General features: G+C 44.1%; 1 protein-coding gene across 3 annotated transcripts in view; it reads right to left on the minus strand.

The window, feature by feature from the left end:
- LOC138764856 (ankyrin repeat and BTB/POZ domain-containing protein 3-B-like) overlaps positions 1-17262 on the minus strand; it is a 70136-nt gene that overhangs the window by 35837 nt on the left and 17037 nt on the right. For all 3 annotated transcript variants that reach the window (XM_069941221.1, XM_069941220.1, XM_069941219.1), the window contains exon 2: positions 2544-2678. In XM_069941221.1, the coding sequence (XP_069797322.1) occupies positions 2544-2678 (135 nt within the window). The remainder of the gene's footprint in view (positions 1-2543; positions 2679-17262) is intronic.

The raw sequence follows: 17262 nt of genomic DNA on the forward strand, positions 1-17262 counted from the left end.
TTTATTCTCTGAAGGTAATTTTTGAATTTCTTTTTCTAACACTGATATTTCTTTTTCTAATTTATTTATATATGTCATATATTTCTTTTTTAATTTTGAAGTATAACATAAACTTATCTTCTGTTGAATGTAAATTTGTACCACAAAACAGTTCTATACGTTCTCTTATAAAAGAACAAAAATCTTCCTTTTTCAATAATAAAGAATTTAATCTCCATCTATAAACTGAATGTCAATTTTCAGCAAATTCCAGCTAAATCAACAATGGTGAGTGATCAAATAATATTTTTGTTTTATACTCAATATTCAAAACTCTTGATTGATTTTGAACCGAGATTTTTAAAAATCAATTCTAGAATATGTATCAAATCGATTAAAATTAAAAGAATAGTCTCTATCTTTAGGATGTATCCCATTCTTATTCTTTTCTTCCGATTTCTTTCTGGGTGTTGCTTTTGTAGTTTATTTTAACGACATTTCTTTTTCTTCTCTTGATCAGTTTAAAATAACTTTAAAGCAGTTTTTATTAAATTAACTTTTCTTAATATGAACCCTTTTTAATAAATCCCACGGGAGTTGATAAGTTGCGTGATGTTTCCCACGGCATCACATGACATCCCCCTCTCCTGGCCTCTTCTCCATATCCAGTTATCACCTTTTGTCTGTTGGTCTGTACTCCTCTCCCTACCATTTCTTTTCTTCAAGCAATGCCTGCTTTTTCTCACATATTAAAGAAAGGCCCAAAACATCGCTAATATATCTTTACCTCCAATGGATGCTACGAGACCTACTGAGTTCCTCCAGCGTTTCTGTATTTTGACTCTCCTCCTCAGAATTCTGTCTGTTCTTATACCTGATGAAGGGTCCAGGCACAAAAAGTTGGTTACCTTTTATTTCCTGCGGATGCTGGGTGACCTGCTGAGGTACTCCAGCACACTTGTATATTCTACTTGACCCGAGCATCTGCAGATCTCCTTGTTCATCCTCAAAACTATTTGGCCTATACACCTATCAGATTGATCTGCTAAAAGGCCTCCTGTTTTTGATTCTCAATGATAGAGGCATGGAGTCTTTCTCTCTCATTTTATTCCATTATGGAGTGTTTTGGAGTGGTCAATGATGAGTGGTTGAGGAGGTGGAGGGTGGTTGTAAATCTAAACAGTAAAAGTGAAGGGTGGAGGCAATCTGTGACTTTTGGAAGTTGGAGATGGGGCAGAAACGCATCAGATTCTATGGCAGAAGCCAGGGAGAGTGGGAACCCTTTAACTGAAGCCAAAGTAGCATTTTGTGCTTGTAGCAACATAATTGGCAATATCCATCTGAAGAGAACTCTGCAGAGAAGGAGTAAACAAGTCAACTGTAGGAACTCTGTCCTTCCTGGTTGCTGCAAGGAGCACAAGCAGCTAAATGTGGCAGTCATGGCAGGTTCCAGCTCAGGTTCAGCAGCCGAAGGCCTCAGGGCGACTGGCTTCCAGGAAACAGGAAACTGGGGTCCAGGATCCATGAAGGTGGGATGATGGGCAGGGTCTCGGCTTCCTAATGTTACGTGGAGTCAGAATTAGGGTTCGAGGAGGTACTGTTTGGACGCAGGGACCTCGAACTCGGGGCCACCACTGAACAACAGGCAAGGCGGCTACAGAAGTGCAGGATGCACGATATTGGAGGAGGATGCGGGATCCATGGCCTCTCCAGTGAGACTAGAATGATAGGACGTAACCTCAAGATTCAGGGCAGTGGATTTAGGAAAGCAATAAGGAGGAACTGCTTCCCTCAGAGAGTACTGAATCTGTACAATTCTCAGCTCAAGAAAGCAATAGCGACTGCTTCATGAAATATATTTAAGATACAGTTAGATAGGCACCTCCAAAGGCACCCTCTTTCCTGTCTTGATAGGATTAAGTGTGTCTATGGGCTGCTGGTGACTTGCAGTCAACCCACACCGGCTGCAGTCTGCTATCTCATGGGAACAAGGTATCAGAACTGGGATTCAAGAGGGTGCTGAGGGCAAGAAGGGCTCCCAAAGGGCCTCAGATGCTGAATGCTTCCTGATTGTTTCAGAGGTTTGGACCTGGAGCTCGGGATGCCGAAGGTTTGAACTGTATTCTGTGCGGCTGTAGAGGCTGCAGGAGCGCCGGAAGCCAATCCGTGGGCACTCAGCATCTCTGAAGGGTCTTTCTCTTGCTTCTCTTTCTCCTATTGATAGTAGAGCAGTGCAATGCTCATGGCGACTCTTTGTTTACCTTACCTTAACTTTACCAAAAGTCGGGGTTTTTTTACGTGACAATAAAAGGAACCTTTGAAGGGGCAACTCAAGACAAAGAAAGGAAAGATTTTTGTGCATTTTGTGTCCATTACGTGTTGAATATTGACACTAAGCGATAGTTGGTAACTTTTTCATGTCACTATGCCTCACATTAAAATGGAGACAACAATTCTGGTTGAGGTCTTCTGATCTGGCTGTTCTATAAGATAATCATGTTTAAAGCGTCCCCCAACCCTCACATGGTTTGACCCAAAAGGAGAGAGGGTTGCAAGTTACTGACTGAGTTCACCAATGGTGCCCACGTAGGTTGCCAACATGGCTTGTTCCAGGTTCCGAAGGTCCAAGTGGGTGTACAGCCGCTGGTGATGATGGCACTCGGCATACAAGGTGAGGTACATTGGAAGGCAGGGCACACCTGACAATACAAGAAAAGTCATCAGTATTCAACTCGTGATCTCCGTAACATTCAACAATAGAAGGACAGACCTGTTGGGGTTTAAATGAGGTATCCCCCTAAAATTAGCACATGGATTGGACTGATACCCAATGATAAAAGCATGGCAACTCCATGTTGTCTTGTCACTGACACTCCTGTTCAGTGGATTAGTGGGGCAAAACATTGTTAGTGAGTGGAAATCATTCCATCAGACTGATGCAGCATTGATTCATGGAGGGCAGCTCACATTTAAAAACTTTCTGGAGCTCTTTGAGATTATAAAGAGTGTAGTGGCTAAAAGGGAACAGGTGGGTGTTATATACTTGGATAAGAAAAGGATGCATGGAATTGGGGGTATTAGCATGGATAAAGGATTATTTAAGCAATAGAAGGCAGAGATCTGGGATAAATGGATGTTTCCCTGGTTGGCGATTAGTGGTGAGGGGAATGGCATGGGGATCGGTGCTAGATCCACAACTGTTCACAGTTTGGAAGAGAGAACTGAGTGTCGTGTATTTAAATTTGCTGATGACACTAAGTCGAGTGGAAAAGACAATTATGTTGAGAATGTGGAGAGTCTGCAGAGAGATATAGATAAGTTAACTGAGTGGGCAAGGCTCTGGTAGATGGGAGTGCAACGATGGACAACAGGTCAAGCATGACTGTATTAGCTATCCTCCCAATAGGGCAAAGAGGATTTTGGGGCCAAGCATCCACAAGACTTTATCTTCTGACTGGATCACATCCTTATGAACAGGAAGGTTGTGGGAATTTTTTCTTAGAAGATTGACACACTTAGCCGACATCGCTTCTTCTATTGTGGCACAGATGGATGCCACGTAACATCTAGCTGCTGCAGAAGAAGCTGAGTTTCAAGATCAATATATTAAAGAGGCAATCCTTTCCTGGTCACACACTCTCCCTCTGCTTCTGTTAGGCAGATGATACTTGCATGAGCTTGAAAACATGGACCTCCAGGTTCAAGGACAGCCTCCTTCTTGCTCTCATCAGGCTCTTGATGGCTCTCTTTTTGATAAAAGATGATACCACCCCCCCCCCCAGTACTGTTTAACTTAAAGTTTGTCTATATTCTACACTTTGAATAATTTCAGAATTTACATTTATTGCCAGAGTACATTCATGACATCACATACAATCCTGTGGGCGAGGCAGAATTACCAGTAGTGCAAAAAATACTGTATTCAACGTATATTGCAAATAAATAAAGAAATGTAAACAAACTGACTGTTCAATACAGAGAGGGGAAAAAAATCAATGAAGTGCAAAACTTAAATGAGCCACTGATTGAGTTTGTTGTTGAGGAGTCTGATGGTGGAGGGGGAGATGCTGTTCCTGAACCTGGTGGTGTGAGTCTTGTGGCACTGACACCTCTTTCCTGATGGTCACAATGAGAACAGAGCGTGTGCTGGGTGGTGTGGATCCTTGAGGATGGCTGCTGCTCTCTGACGGCAGTGTGTGACGACACTGATTTACCACAGCTTACAAACAAATGAAGAATACACTCGCTCATTTCTTTCAGCGCACCACGAAGTCGACTTTCTAGACACAACATTGCATTCTTAAACTCCCATAACACCACCCAGCTGACCTTCTCATTCTACCACACTCCTGAAACTCACTCTCCTCCTCCTGACAAAGGTAAGTACGCAACCATGACAAGTGTTCCCCGTGGATGTTCTCAATGGTGGGGAGGGTTTTGCCTGTAATGTCCTGGGCTGTGTTCACTACCTTTTGCAGGGCTTTATGCTCAGAGGTATTGGTGTCTCCATGCAGCCCGTCAGCACACTTGCCACCACACATCTGTAGAATCTGCCAGGATTTCATGTGTCATACCGAATCTCCGCAAATTCCTTACGAAGTAGAGACAATGAGGTGTAATAATGTATAATATTGTACAGTACAAATAAAACTGTATCCTGCACTTTTATTTTATTGTTGCACCCAATTAGGTATGGGGTGACATGCCTGGATAGGACACAAAACAAAACAAATCACTGTATATTGGTACATGAGACAATAAGCAATGCAATCAGTTCAATACCACACAGCTCATCAATCTTCTTTCAACAGATTACAACAATTGAAAATTGCCACGGCTCCATGCCTCATGAACCTCTGGTCTCATTCTGGCCAGATCCCTCTACTGGCATTCACATATGCCCTTGCTATTGTCTATCCTCTGCCAAACCGTGTGACAAAGCAGTGGACTCTCAGCCTCAAGCCCTCTGCAACAGCTCCTGCCACCCACTGAACTGCAGGTCAGCGACCCTCCAGGAGGGTAGCCACCAAGCCTTTAACAAATGCAAAAAGTGCTGGAAATACTCAGAAGGTCAGGCCAAATCTGCAGCTAGGATGTGGTGGGCAGAGTTTGGGGAATTAGGAGGCAAGTTACTCGTGGCAGGATTCAGAGCTTCCAACCCTGCTGTTGTATCCAGTTCAGTTTCTGGTCAATGGCAACCCCCAGGATATTTACAGTGAGGGGTTCAGTGATCAGAATCAGAATTTATTGTCATGAACATGTCATGGATTTCATTGTTTTGCAGCAACATCACAGAGCAAACATTTATATAAACGACCTTACAAGAAAAAGTCAAGGTAAGGCAGTGGCTGTGGTTCACTATTTATTCAGGAATCTGAAGGCAGCGGGGAAAAAGCTGTCCTTGTGCCGCTATGCTCATCCTCAGGATGAGCATACCATCATCTTCCCTGATGGTAGCAGAATGAAGTAGGCATGACCTGGGGGGATGTCATTGAGGATAGAGGCTGCTTTCTTAAGACAACGCCTCTTGTAGATGTCTTTGGAGTGGTCTGGTGCCAGTGATGTTGAAGGCCAAGTTAAAAATCCTCTGGAGTTTTGTTTCCTGTCCTGAGCATTGGTACCTCTGTACCAGACAGTGATGCAACCAGCCAGAATGGTCTCCATGGTACACCCGCAGAGGTGTTTGAAAGTCTTCGGACACATACCAAATCTTCTCAAACACATCCCAAAGTATAGCCTCTGGTGACCCTTCTTCATGATTACATCGACATGGAAGCTACAGGATAGATTGTCAGAGATGTTGACACCAGGAATTTTAAATTCTTGATCCTCTCCCCTGCTGATCCCTCAGGACTGGGTCGTGTTCTCTCAACTTCCTCCTGAAGACCACAATCATCTCCTTGGTTTTGCTAATGTTGAACTCAAGGTTGTTGGTGTGAAACCACTCAACTAATTAATTTATGGCAATGACATTCCAGATGATCCTTTGATGTGAGGGATCATTATCCGAAGAGGGTGCGCAAAATCATTGAGGACCCCTTCCACCTTGCTTACAGAATCTTTCAGCTGATCCCATTGGGAAAGAGATATGCGACTATCAGAGCTAAGGAACAGCTTCTTTCCACAGGCAAGAATGCTCAACGACCAAACCAACTGCTCACACTAAACCATCCAAGGTTCTCATATTCATGAAACGATATTTATTTGTACAAATGAATACTTGTTCTGCATATGTGTGTTATGTCTGGTTGTGTGTCTGCGTGTTTTGCACTGAGGACCGGAGAACACTGTTTTGTCAGGTTGTACTTGTGCAATCAGATGACAATAAACTTGATTTGACTTGCCCTGATCATAACCTCCTGCAATAATAGAGCATCTATATCAGGAGTTCGGCATCAAACATACAAACAATGTGGTTCTACACAAAATCCAGGCACCTTACAGCGTCATAATCTGCAATAATACTCACTCTGCTTGTGCTCTCTGGGTAGAGAGATTGAAACAAGAATAGAGCAGTTTCAGAGTATCGTAGAATCACAGTGTGGAAACAGGCCCTAGGTCCAATTTGCCCACCCTGACCAAAATGTCCCACCCACACTAGTCCCATCTGCCTTCATTTGTCCCATACCCCTCTAAACCCATCCTATCAATTCATCCATTTAATATTTTTAATTAAATATTGCAATTGCACCTGCCTCAACCATCTCTTCCAATAGTCCATACCATTCCCTCACCACTCTCTGTGAAAAAAATATACCCCTAAGGTTCCTGTTAAATCTCTCTCCCCTCTCCCTATATCCATGCCCTCTTGTTGCTGATTCCCCTACTTTGGGCAATAGATTCTGAGCATTCACCCAATCTATTATTCTCTTGATTTTGACCACCTCTATGAGATCACTCCTCATCCTGTTGAACTTCAATCAATAAAGCCTAGTCTGCTCAACCTCTCCCTCTAGCCCAGACCCCTGAGACCTGACAACATTCTTGTAAATCTTCTCTGCACCTTTTCCAGCTTGACAACATCCTTCCTACAGCAAGGTGACCGAAGCTCTAAATGGGTCTCACCACCACCTTATACAATTGCAACATGACCTCCCACCTTCTCTACCCAACATACTGACTGGTGATCGCCTTACACGATAGTGGGTGGGAAACCATGGGATTAGTGGAATCATATTGGAATATTATCAACACAAGTGTTCATATCCACAGTGATCTTGAAACCATGAACTCAGCGCACATTTACCCAGCTTGCAGTAGATGCTGCTGTTGATGGGAGATAGCAACAAGAGTGTCCATGCTGTCACACACTCTTCCATCCTAGGATTCCGGGAGCCTCATTCTTTGAGCAGTTATCACATCCCACTGCAGCCCTCCCCTCTCATCCTCTGCTCTGCCTGCCCATTCTCCAATGTATTCCCCTTCCCTGTATTTGTATCATCTCCTGACATCTGGTCGCAACTGGATTCTGCAGAAGCTTGAGGTCAGGAGCAAATTCTTCTGGACACCACACTTTAAATCAGTGGTTCTCATCCTTTTTCTTTCCATTCTTATACCACTTTAAGAATTCCCTATGCCTTAGGTGCTCCGTGATTAGTAAGAGATTACTTAAGGTGGTTTATGGCTGGAAAGAAAAAGTTGGAAAACTACTGTTTTAATCGTTCCTCATTGACTCGTCATGTGCACAGTTTCATAACTCCGAAGGAAATGGGCCAATGGCAATTTTTCTCAAGTAAAATATTTTAGTAACAATTGGGTCTGGAGCAGTGATTCTCAACCTTCCCTCCCCACTCACATACATCTTAAGCAATCCCTTACTAATCACAGAGCACCTAAGGCATAGGGATTACTTAATGTGCAATGTGAGTGGAAGGAAAAAGGTTGAGAACCACTGCTTTAAATTCAAAAAAATATGCCACCAATTTCAGACCCAGTTCTGCACCAAACTCTCAATAAACAATGCGCACCAGAGCTGAACTTTGCAGCCCAACTACTATACAATCACTAGAAGGTATGCACAGTCTCTCCAAATAAAATAAATTTGCACAATACAGTCCCACACAGAGGAAGTGAAATCAATGAATGATGAGTTATTTTCCTTTCTGCATAATGTTTCACTTCTCCTGGAGTGCATTTCTCGGAAGGATGACACCTGAGTGCAGGACTCACCCAGCGTTTCACAGAAGGGCCAGTCCAGGTTCTGTGTAGTCTCTGGAGAGGGTCACATATGCACCACAGGACAAGGAAACTATGCCCTTAGCAACGACTGACACCTTGTTTTACTGTGGAGTCATTCAGAGGTTGGTGGATCCTTAGTTTGAGAATCTCCCAACAAATGCAATCCAGACAAATCTGTGTCCTACTTGTTTTAGACCCCCTTCCTTTCCAGGTTAATTATCACTGAAATCCTTCAACACTCATCCCCTCCCCTCACTGCTTTGAGCATATTTAGGGAATCAAAACAAATCCTGCAGCTCCTCCAGATGTTCAGTAGGTGGTCTGGCATCAGCCTGGCACCCCTCCATCTACCCTCGCCCCCTCCACCCCCACACACAAGGACAGGATTCCCCTTGTCCTTACCTACCACCCACCAGCCTCCATATTCAACACATCCTCCTCCACCATTTCCGCAGCCTACAAGTGATCCACCATGAGACACATATGCCCCTCTCCACCTTCTGCAGGGACTGCTTCCTCCGTGACTCCCTTGTCCACTCCCCCCTCGCCACCAATCGTCCCTTTGGGTCCTACCCTTGTGACTCCAGGAGATGCCCCACTTATGCCCACACCTTCTCTCTCAGCATAATTCAAGGCCCCAAACAGACCTTCCAAGTGAAGCAACAATTCACTTGTGAATCTGCAGGGGTCATCTACTCCATCCGGTGCTCCCACTGTGGTCTCCTCTACCCCGGAGAGACTGGACGCAGACTGGGAGATCACTTTGTTGACAACCTTGGTTCTGTCTGCCACAATAGTGGGAATTCCCCCACCCCCATTTCAATTCTCCATCCCATTCCCTTGCTGACATGTCGGTCCCTGGTCTCATGCATGGCCAGACTGAGACCACAGACTGGGATATCGCTTCAATGAGCACCTTGATTCTGTCCGCCTAAATAGTATGCATCTCCCAGTGGCCATCTATTTAAATTCTCCATCCTATTCACTTGCCGACATGAATGTCCATGGTCTCATGTACTGCAAGACTGAGACCACCCTTAAATTGGAGGAACAACACCTCATCTTCCTACTGGGCACCCTTCAACCAGATAGCATCAACATCAACTTCAATGGTACCCCCTTCTTCCCCTGTTGTCTCTCCTTTTCCTGATTCCTTTCTCACAGACATGATAAATTCTACCTAGTCCCTTATCACATCCAATTAACACCTTTTGTTGGTCTGGATTCCTCCCCCATTGTTTGAATTCCGAGTCTTTCTGATATATCCTGAATCTGCCTTTTCTGATCTTTCCTTGAAGAAGGGCTCAGACCCGAAACGTTGGGAATATATCTTTGTCTCCTCTCGATGCTGAAAAGACCAGCTGAGTGTGTTTACTACAATCACAGTGTCTGCAACCTTCATGTTTCAATTAGAAATTAAATGCTTCCAAATGTAGCTGCAGTCAGTATTGCCTCTGCTCTAACTCAATGTAACAATTAATGGTTGTGGGTTAAAAACCCCACAATCCTGGACACTCAACATCTCCTCGCTTGTCAGGAAGGCACAACAGCAACTGCACTTCCTGAGAAGACTGAGGTGGGCAACGCTACCGGACACCATCCTGTCCACTTTCTACAGGAGCTCTACCGAGAGTGTCCTGGCTAGATGCATCACAGTGTGGTACGGTTGCTGTAGAGCATTGGATCGGCGCTCAATCCACAGGACCATAAGTGCGGCAGGGAGGATGTCTGGGGTCTCCTTCTTTCCCCCCCACCATTGACGATCTAGTGGGATCAGTGTCTGAAGAGGGCCCTACCACCCCATACATAGCATCTTCCAGCTACTCCCATCAGGAAAGAAATGTAGAAGTATCGGAGTCGGAAGTATCAGACCAGGCTGAGAAACAGCTTCTTACTACGGGGATACATCCATATATATTGCATGCTTTTGCACCGAGGACTGAAGAATGCTGTTTCGTCCAGTTGTACTTGTACAATCGAATGATAATAAACATGAACTTGAAGACTTGTGCACATAAATTAAGTACAGAGGTGTACTGTTAGACATCCCACCTTTCAGCTAGGTGTTAAACCAGATTTCTCCTGTACGCACTTGCCCCCAGCACTGTTGCACTGCATTGTGGACGATATAGAACTCTCAACTGGCAACTGCTCTTTGATGTCTTTATGCAGCATTTCCTGAAAAATGCTAAAACAGCTCATGAAACACTGAAGCTGCAGAAGTTGCTCAGTTTTCAAAGCAAACTCTCCCTGCCATTCGGGCAAAATAGTGTGAAGCAGAAAAGCTGGGGCTTGGTTCCCTTTTCAGTTTGCCATCGTATCAGGAATAGCTTTTCATGGCCTTCTAGTTCTTTACTTCTTCATTTAGCTACTTCTGCTCTCAACACCCACAACTCCCAACACATAACTTCAGGGGCAGTCATACCCACCTCCATTTCAAGGCATCAGTACTTGTATTCATCCAAAGAGAGTGATATTGTACAGGCGGTGCAATCACATTCACCAGACCTCATTGGCTTTAAGCCACGTACTGCAATAGCGAAGGTCTGGAAAGGTGGGTTGTCTGTTTCACCAAATACAATACTTAGAAAATTATCAATAATGTTGAAAGGAGAGGAGAGTATGTATGGACCACTCACTATCAAATTGATGTACACCAAAGAGACTGCAGATGCTAGAAACATGGAACAACATGCAAAGTGATGGAAGAACTCAGCAAGTCAGGCAGCATCGATGGAAGGTTAGAGATAGTTGACGTTCTATGTCAAAACACCTTCAACTGGAATATAATCGAGAAACGTAAAAAGGTGGGGGAAGGGGGACAGAGCACAAGTTGGCAGGTGATAGATGGATTGAGGTGTGAAGAAATGAGGAATAAAAAGTAAGAGGTGATAGGAGAAAGAGGCAGAGGGCTGAGGAAAATGTTCTCTGATGAGGGGGGAAAGGAAGTGAAGGGGGTGGGAAGCTGGAGGGAGGAAGGGTGGGGGAAGGTAAAGAGAAGGAAAGGGGCCAGAGAGACAAGGGGGTCAAGAGGGTGGGTGGAGTAAACCAAAGAGGGAGGTTACCGGAAATTGGAAAAGTTAATGATTGATGCCATCTGGTGGGACACTGCCAGGGCAGATGCTGATCATCCAATTTGCAAGTGGCCCAAATAAATGACGTCGTCTTTCAATGGGAGGGGTATTAGAAACAAAATGGCAGAGATTTAAAGTCAGAGGAAGGAGTCCTAAATGAATCTCAGGGATAGGTTTTTAATCACACAGAGGGTCTGGTATGAGGAATGCGGTGGCAGAGGAAGTTATGCAAGCAGATGCAATCATAACATGCAAGAGGCTTTTAGATAGTTGAAAAAGAAAGGCAAAAAAGGATATGGATCTATTGCAATCAAATTGAGGTAATGTAGAGGGACAAGAAAGTTAGCATGGACTTGATGGGCAGAGGGCTGTACACTCCATGAGTCTATGACGGAAACAGAAACAATAAAAATATTCAAGTCAGGTTCAATAGGTGAACAAATAAAAACAGAAGGAATGAAACCTGGAACAAAGTAACTAAATATACTTAGATTACTAGTTTATGACAATGGAATGTGAACAATGACATAAACTGGATAACATACTGAAAAATGTGTTCATATTTTACTTCACCCATTGTGACATTGACCCACGTTCTTTTAATTCCTAAGAACAGGATTTCATTCAAACTCTGAAACAGCGCTGGCCGGCTTCTATATTCCATCATTATTTTGAGCCGTGTGTTTATCCTGTTGACAGGCTGGTAGAACATAGAGCAAAGCACAACATAGCACAGAACAGGCCCTTCAGCCTGTTTGTGCTGACCCATGCAAACCTCCTCCATTACAATCTAATCCTTCCCTACCTCTTCTTACATCCATGTGCCTATCTAAGAGTCTTTTGACTTCTTATTGCACCAGATTCCACCACCACCCCTGGCAATGCATTCCAGGCCCCCACCACTTTTTTTTACATTCCCTTGCTGACATGTCTGTCCTTGGTCTCATGCATGGCCAGACTGAGACCACAGACTGGGATATCGCTTCATTGAGCACCTTGATTCTGTCCACCTCAATAGTGTGGATTGATGTCCCTCTTGAACTTTCCTCCACTCGACAAAGAGATGTTCTCTGGTATATGCTATTGTTGCCCTGGGAAAAAGGTATTGCTGTCCCCCCTATCTATTGTCCGTATAATATTATCGGTCTTTATTAAGCCACCTCTCATCCTTTGTCTCGCCAAAGAGTAAAGCCTGATCTCTTCCAACCTTGCTTCACATGACATGTTCTTCAATCCAGGCAACATCCTAGTAAATCTCCTCTCCAAAGCACTTACATTATTCTTGTAATGTAATATTTCAAACTGGTCTAACCAGAGTTTTATAGAGATACAGCATCACCCTATGGCAAAATCCTTCTATTAATGAAGGCCAGCACACTATATGCCTTCTTCACAACCGTATCAACGTGCAGCTATGAATCTTTCTGTTCCTCTACACTTTTAAGAAACCTGCCATTAACCACATACTCTGTCTTCAAGTTCAACTTTCCAAAGGGCATCACTTCACATGTACCCGGATTGAATTTCATCTCCCAACTCTGCATTGTTTCTATATCCCGTTGTAAGAACACAGAAATGTTGGAGGAACTCAGCCCATCTCGCAGCGTCTGTAAGAGATAAAGAAATATTACCAACGTTTTGGGCCTGAACCCTTCCTCAAGGTACCTGAAGAAGGGATTAGGCAAAAAAGGTCAGTTATACATCGTTATCTCCTACTCTGACTTCCTCCAGCTATTTCTGTGTTTTTATAACAATCACAGCATCTGTAGGCTTTCATGTTTCACTGTCCTGTTGTAACCCTCAACAACCTTCTACGCTCCCCACAATCCCTCCAACCTTTGTGCTATCTGCAAAGTTACTGACCCACCCTTCCACTTCTTCATCCAAGTCATTTTTGAAAATCACAAAGAGCAGGGATCCCAGAACAGATCCCCGTTATTCCTATCTTATGAGTGTTGTTCCTGTCTTATGAGTATACCAGGTCTGACAGAATAGGTTCAGTTTTCATCGTTCCACAGTTGGTCCAGTCTGAACACACACTGCCCCACAGTCAAACTTGTCCGAAGGTTTAGATTACTGCAAAGGTACTCATTCCTGTGAGTCAGTCATTGACTAGCCATCGAGCCAATCTGTAATTCTACTATTTTGTATGGTTTTCAAGATGCCGTTAATGCGGCGCTGCCATTGGTGTGGACAAAGGAAGAGTGGGGAGTGGAGATGTGACTTCCCGCACTTCTCTGTGGGGTCCTTTCACCTGGTCATCCCACCCAACGGATGTGTACAGGTTTAAACTGCCTGTACAATGGGACCAGTGACAGTTTTTTTTCCTACTTCAATGGCCACAGAGTCTGGTGCCCTAGTAGGAGACGCCCATGCCCAGCAGTCAAGAACTCAAAGGTTGAAGCTCCATGAAAGAGGTGGACCTGTGCAGGGCACCAGACTGGGGTAACATCCCTTCCACCAGCCCACACCCCCTCCCACCAAGAATGAGAAGCCTGGGTGAGGTCCTATGGGGGAGGGATCTACAGGAGAAGACCTCATGCAGGTGACTGACTCATGGGTACCAGGTATCGGGTCCGGGGTCCATGAGGGTGCCGATGGCGAGCAGGGCTCCCAAAGCACCTCAGGCGCTGACTGCTTTCTAAATGCACCAGGGAATCAGAACCAGAGGCCGTAGAGGGCAACTGGGACACCTGGAGTTCAGATTCACCACTGGACTGGGCAGGAGGCCATTTGGCTATGGAAGTCACAGGGTGCAGGAGATAGCTCCACCAACAAGGTGGCAGGATCCACGGACAATCGACATCTCTAATGGGTCTCTCTTTTGTTTTATTTTCTCATGGTGCTGGACTACTGGGGCCTCTCCGTGTGCCTTTACAGGGCCGGCAAAGGAAAAAAATGTGCATTTTATCCACATGACAATAAAGGAACCCTGAATCTTGATTGGTCCTGCTGGTGAAGTTGCATTATTTGGGGCGCAGGTCAGTCCTGGGGGCATAGTGATGTAGCAGTTATCAGTGCACCTCACAGCTCCAGTTACCCAGTGTCGATCCTAACCTTGTGTATCTGTCTGTGCAGGAGGCTGCACATTCTTCTCCGGATGACATAGGTAATGGTGTCCTCCCACATCCTAAACACATGGGTTACTAGGTGAATTTGCTACTGTAAATTGCCCCAGTGTATGGGTGGATAGCATGGAAATTAGTGGAGCTGATTGCTGGGGTTGGGGGTGGGGGGGTGATGGAATGTACTGCTTTCTCTCAGGTATTTGTATCCCCTTGTCAGCATGGGTTCCCTCAAGATGCTGCAGTGACCTCCCACATTCCAAAGATTTATGGGGTTAGTGGATTAATTGGTCACGTGGGTTTATTTGAGAAGTACCAGTGCTCATGGGCCAGGAGGGCCTGTTACCATGCTGTATGTCTAAATTAAACTAAATATAGACGAGGATATGATTGGCTGAAGAACCATTTGAGAGCTCATGGTGCCCAAAGAAAGTTGGAAGCAGATGTAAGTTTACACTGTTTCAAAGACTTTGGCCAGCCTGTGAGAGTACACTACCCCTCAAATGCTGATCTATTCTATCAGTGAGTTCACATTGCATGGGTTAGCAACTGCAGGATGTAGATTACACCCCAACACACTGATATAATTAACCAATGTCACTAGCAGTCACCGCAGAGTTATACATTGTAGCAAAACCTAAAATAGATTTATGGGCAGCGTGTCTTTGCAAGTGCAAGCGTCCTTTGTGAATTGTTGTAAGCTGCAACATGCAACTGTGAGCTGACTGCAGGAGATCTGAGGTTATTTATAATGGAACATACTGCATGTCATATCCTGCACTGTTAAACTCTACTGTGACAAAAGACAAAGGAGGAAAAACCCAACACCCAACCCCAACCAACCAATTTTCCCTTGCAACCGCTGCAACCGTGTCTACCTGTCCAGCATCGGACTTGTCAGCCACAAACGAGCCTGCAGCTGACGTGGACATTACCCCTCCATAAATCTTCGTCCGCGAAGCCAAGCCAAAGAAAGAAGAAACTCTACTGATATTTTGGATGGAATTCAGAGAATCAGCTTTCAGAGACAAGTCAGGTTATTGTCACCTGAAGAGAAAAACAGTAGCAATGACAAAATCTCTTTCTATGGCTTCCACACCTTTCCAGTAGTGAGGCGACTAGACTGAGCACAGTACCCCAAGTGGGATCTGACCAGTTCAGGAGCTGCAGCATTACCTCTTGGCTCCTAAATTCAATTCCACGATTAATGAAGGCCAATACAATCTGCTCCGCTGCTTTGAGTACTTAATGGACTCGGATCCTAAGATCCCTCTGATCCTCCATACTGCCAAAAGACTTACCATTCACACTATATTCTGCCATCATATTTGACCTGCCAAAATGAACCACTTCTCTGGGTTGAACTCCATCTGCCACTTCTCAGCCTAGTTTTGCATCCTATCAATGTCAGATGAATGATTATCACCTTAAAATAGAAGCCCTTGCTTCCCCTATCCTCAGATGCTGACTGACCTGTTGAAGATTTTTGATTTAGAGTATCAGTTATTTACTGTATCTTGCTTCTAAATTAAAAACAGATTTGATAAAGAAAGCAAATAAAAATTATTATTTTGTTTTCTGGTCTCTTGCCTCAAATGAAAAGCAAGAAAAAATTCTTACAAAAATGACTGTGTTTCAGAAAGTGTAAATTGATTCCTTTCTGATGCCAGAAAGATTGAAGAGAAGACTTTCCTACACTTTCTGCAGTGAGATTAATGAGCAAGTGCCGAAACTTCACGAAACTGCTGGAGAGTCAGAGTGAGCTGCTGTTAAAATAGGGGAAGAGTGATATAAATTGTCCAGCATCTAACAATTCTTCTTTTCCCCGAATCAGATTTAAGCATCAAAACCACCAATTGTTATTAAACTCCACCTTTATTCAGAAAATTCTTCAAATGTCCTCTCAAACTCTCCTCACAGGAGAAAGGGCTAAAAATAAAACACTCCGTTAGATCCTGAGACTCGACAGTTGGGAGCTGCTTCTATTATTAAATCCTTTACAACCTTCATAATGTGTGATTTTGGTTGTTAACTCTCCTTACATAGGAGAATTTATAATTCCCTTCCATGCAGATTGCCTCAACATAAGGTTCAGAGTGTTAGGATTATGGTGTTTTGTAGTACAAGAACAGGCCCTTCTGTCCAACTTCTCCATGATTGCCCGAGTTGCCCACTTGAACTAGTTCTGAGTTTCCCTGTGTTTGGCCCATATCCCTCTAAATCTTTCCTATCCATATATTTGTCTAAATGTCTGTTAATTGTACCCACTTCCACCATTTCTTCTGGCAGTTTGTTCCACCCTCTGTGTGAGACGGATCCTTTTTAAATCTTCGCCCCCCCCCCCCCTAATTTTAAACCCAAGCCCTCTACTTTTAGACTCCCATACCCTGGGAAAAAGACTGTGGCCATTCACTTTATCTGTGCCATACATAATTTATATACCTCTACAAGGTCACCCTTCAGTCACCCACATTCCAGGGAAAAGATGTTCCAGCCAATCCAGCCTTCTCCTGACAACTTCAGCTCTCCAGCCTCAATGATCTTGTCAAGAATAATTTCAGCACCTTTTCCATCGTAGTGACATCTTTAAAATGTCCTCTGGTTAATGCGTTTGCTGTGGAATCTTTGGATCATGACTGAATTATGATGCCAGCAAAGTTCCAAGAAAGAACAGAGTTGGGAACTATGTACAATGAAGCCCTTTCTGATTTCTCTCCTGAACCACAAAGCTTTAATTTAAAAGTCACGCCTTTTCGCTGACGATACCTGCGCTGAAGAAAATATATTTCCTTTTAAATTGTTTTAACATCTGACACACATTTACCCAAATGTTTGCACAATTGTTCAGCATGTTCAGTGAGGCTTAGAAACTAGGGTCAAATCTTTCATTAGTGGTGGCGATACTGGTTATAGGTGAGAGCTTACTAAACAACTGCGTTCTTGCACAGTAAATTACTCCTATTCAA

This window comes from Narcine bancroftii, chromosome 5 (genome assembly GCF_036971445.1).
Source record: "Narcine bancroftii isolate sNarBan1 chromosome 5, sNarBan1.hap1, whole genome shotgun sequence".
Classification (NCBI taxonomy): Eukaryota; Metazoa; Chordata; class Chondrichthyes; order Torpediniformes; family Narcinidae; genus Narcine; species Narcine bancroftii.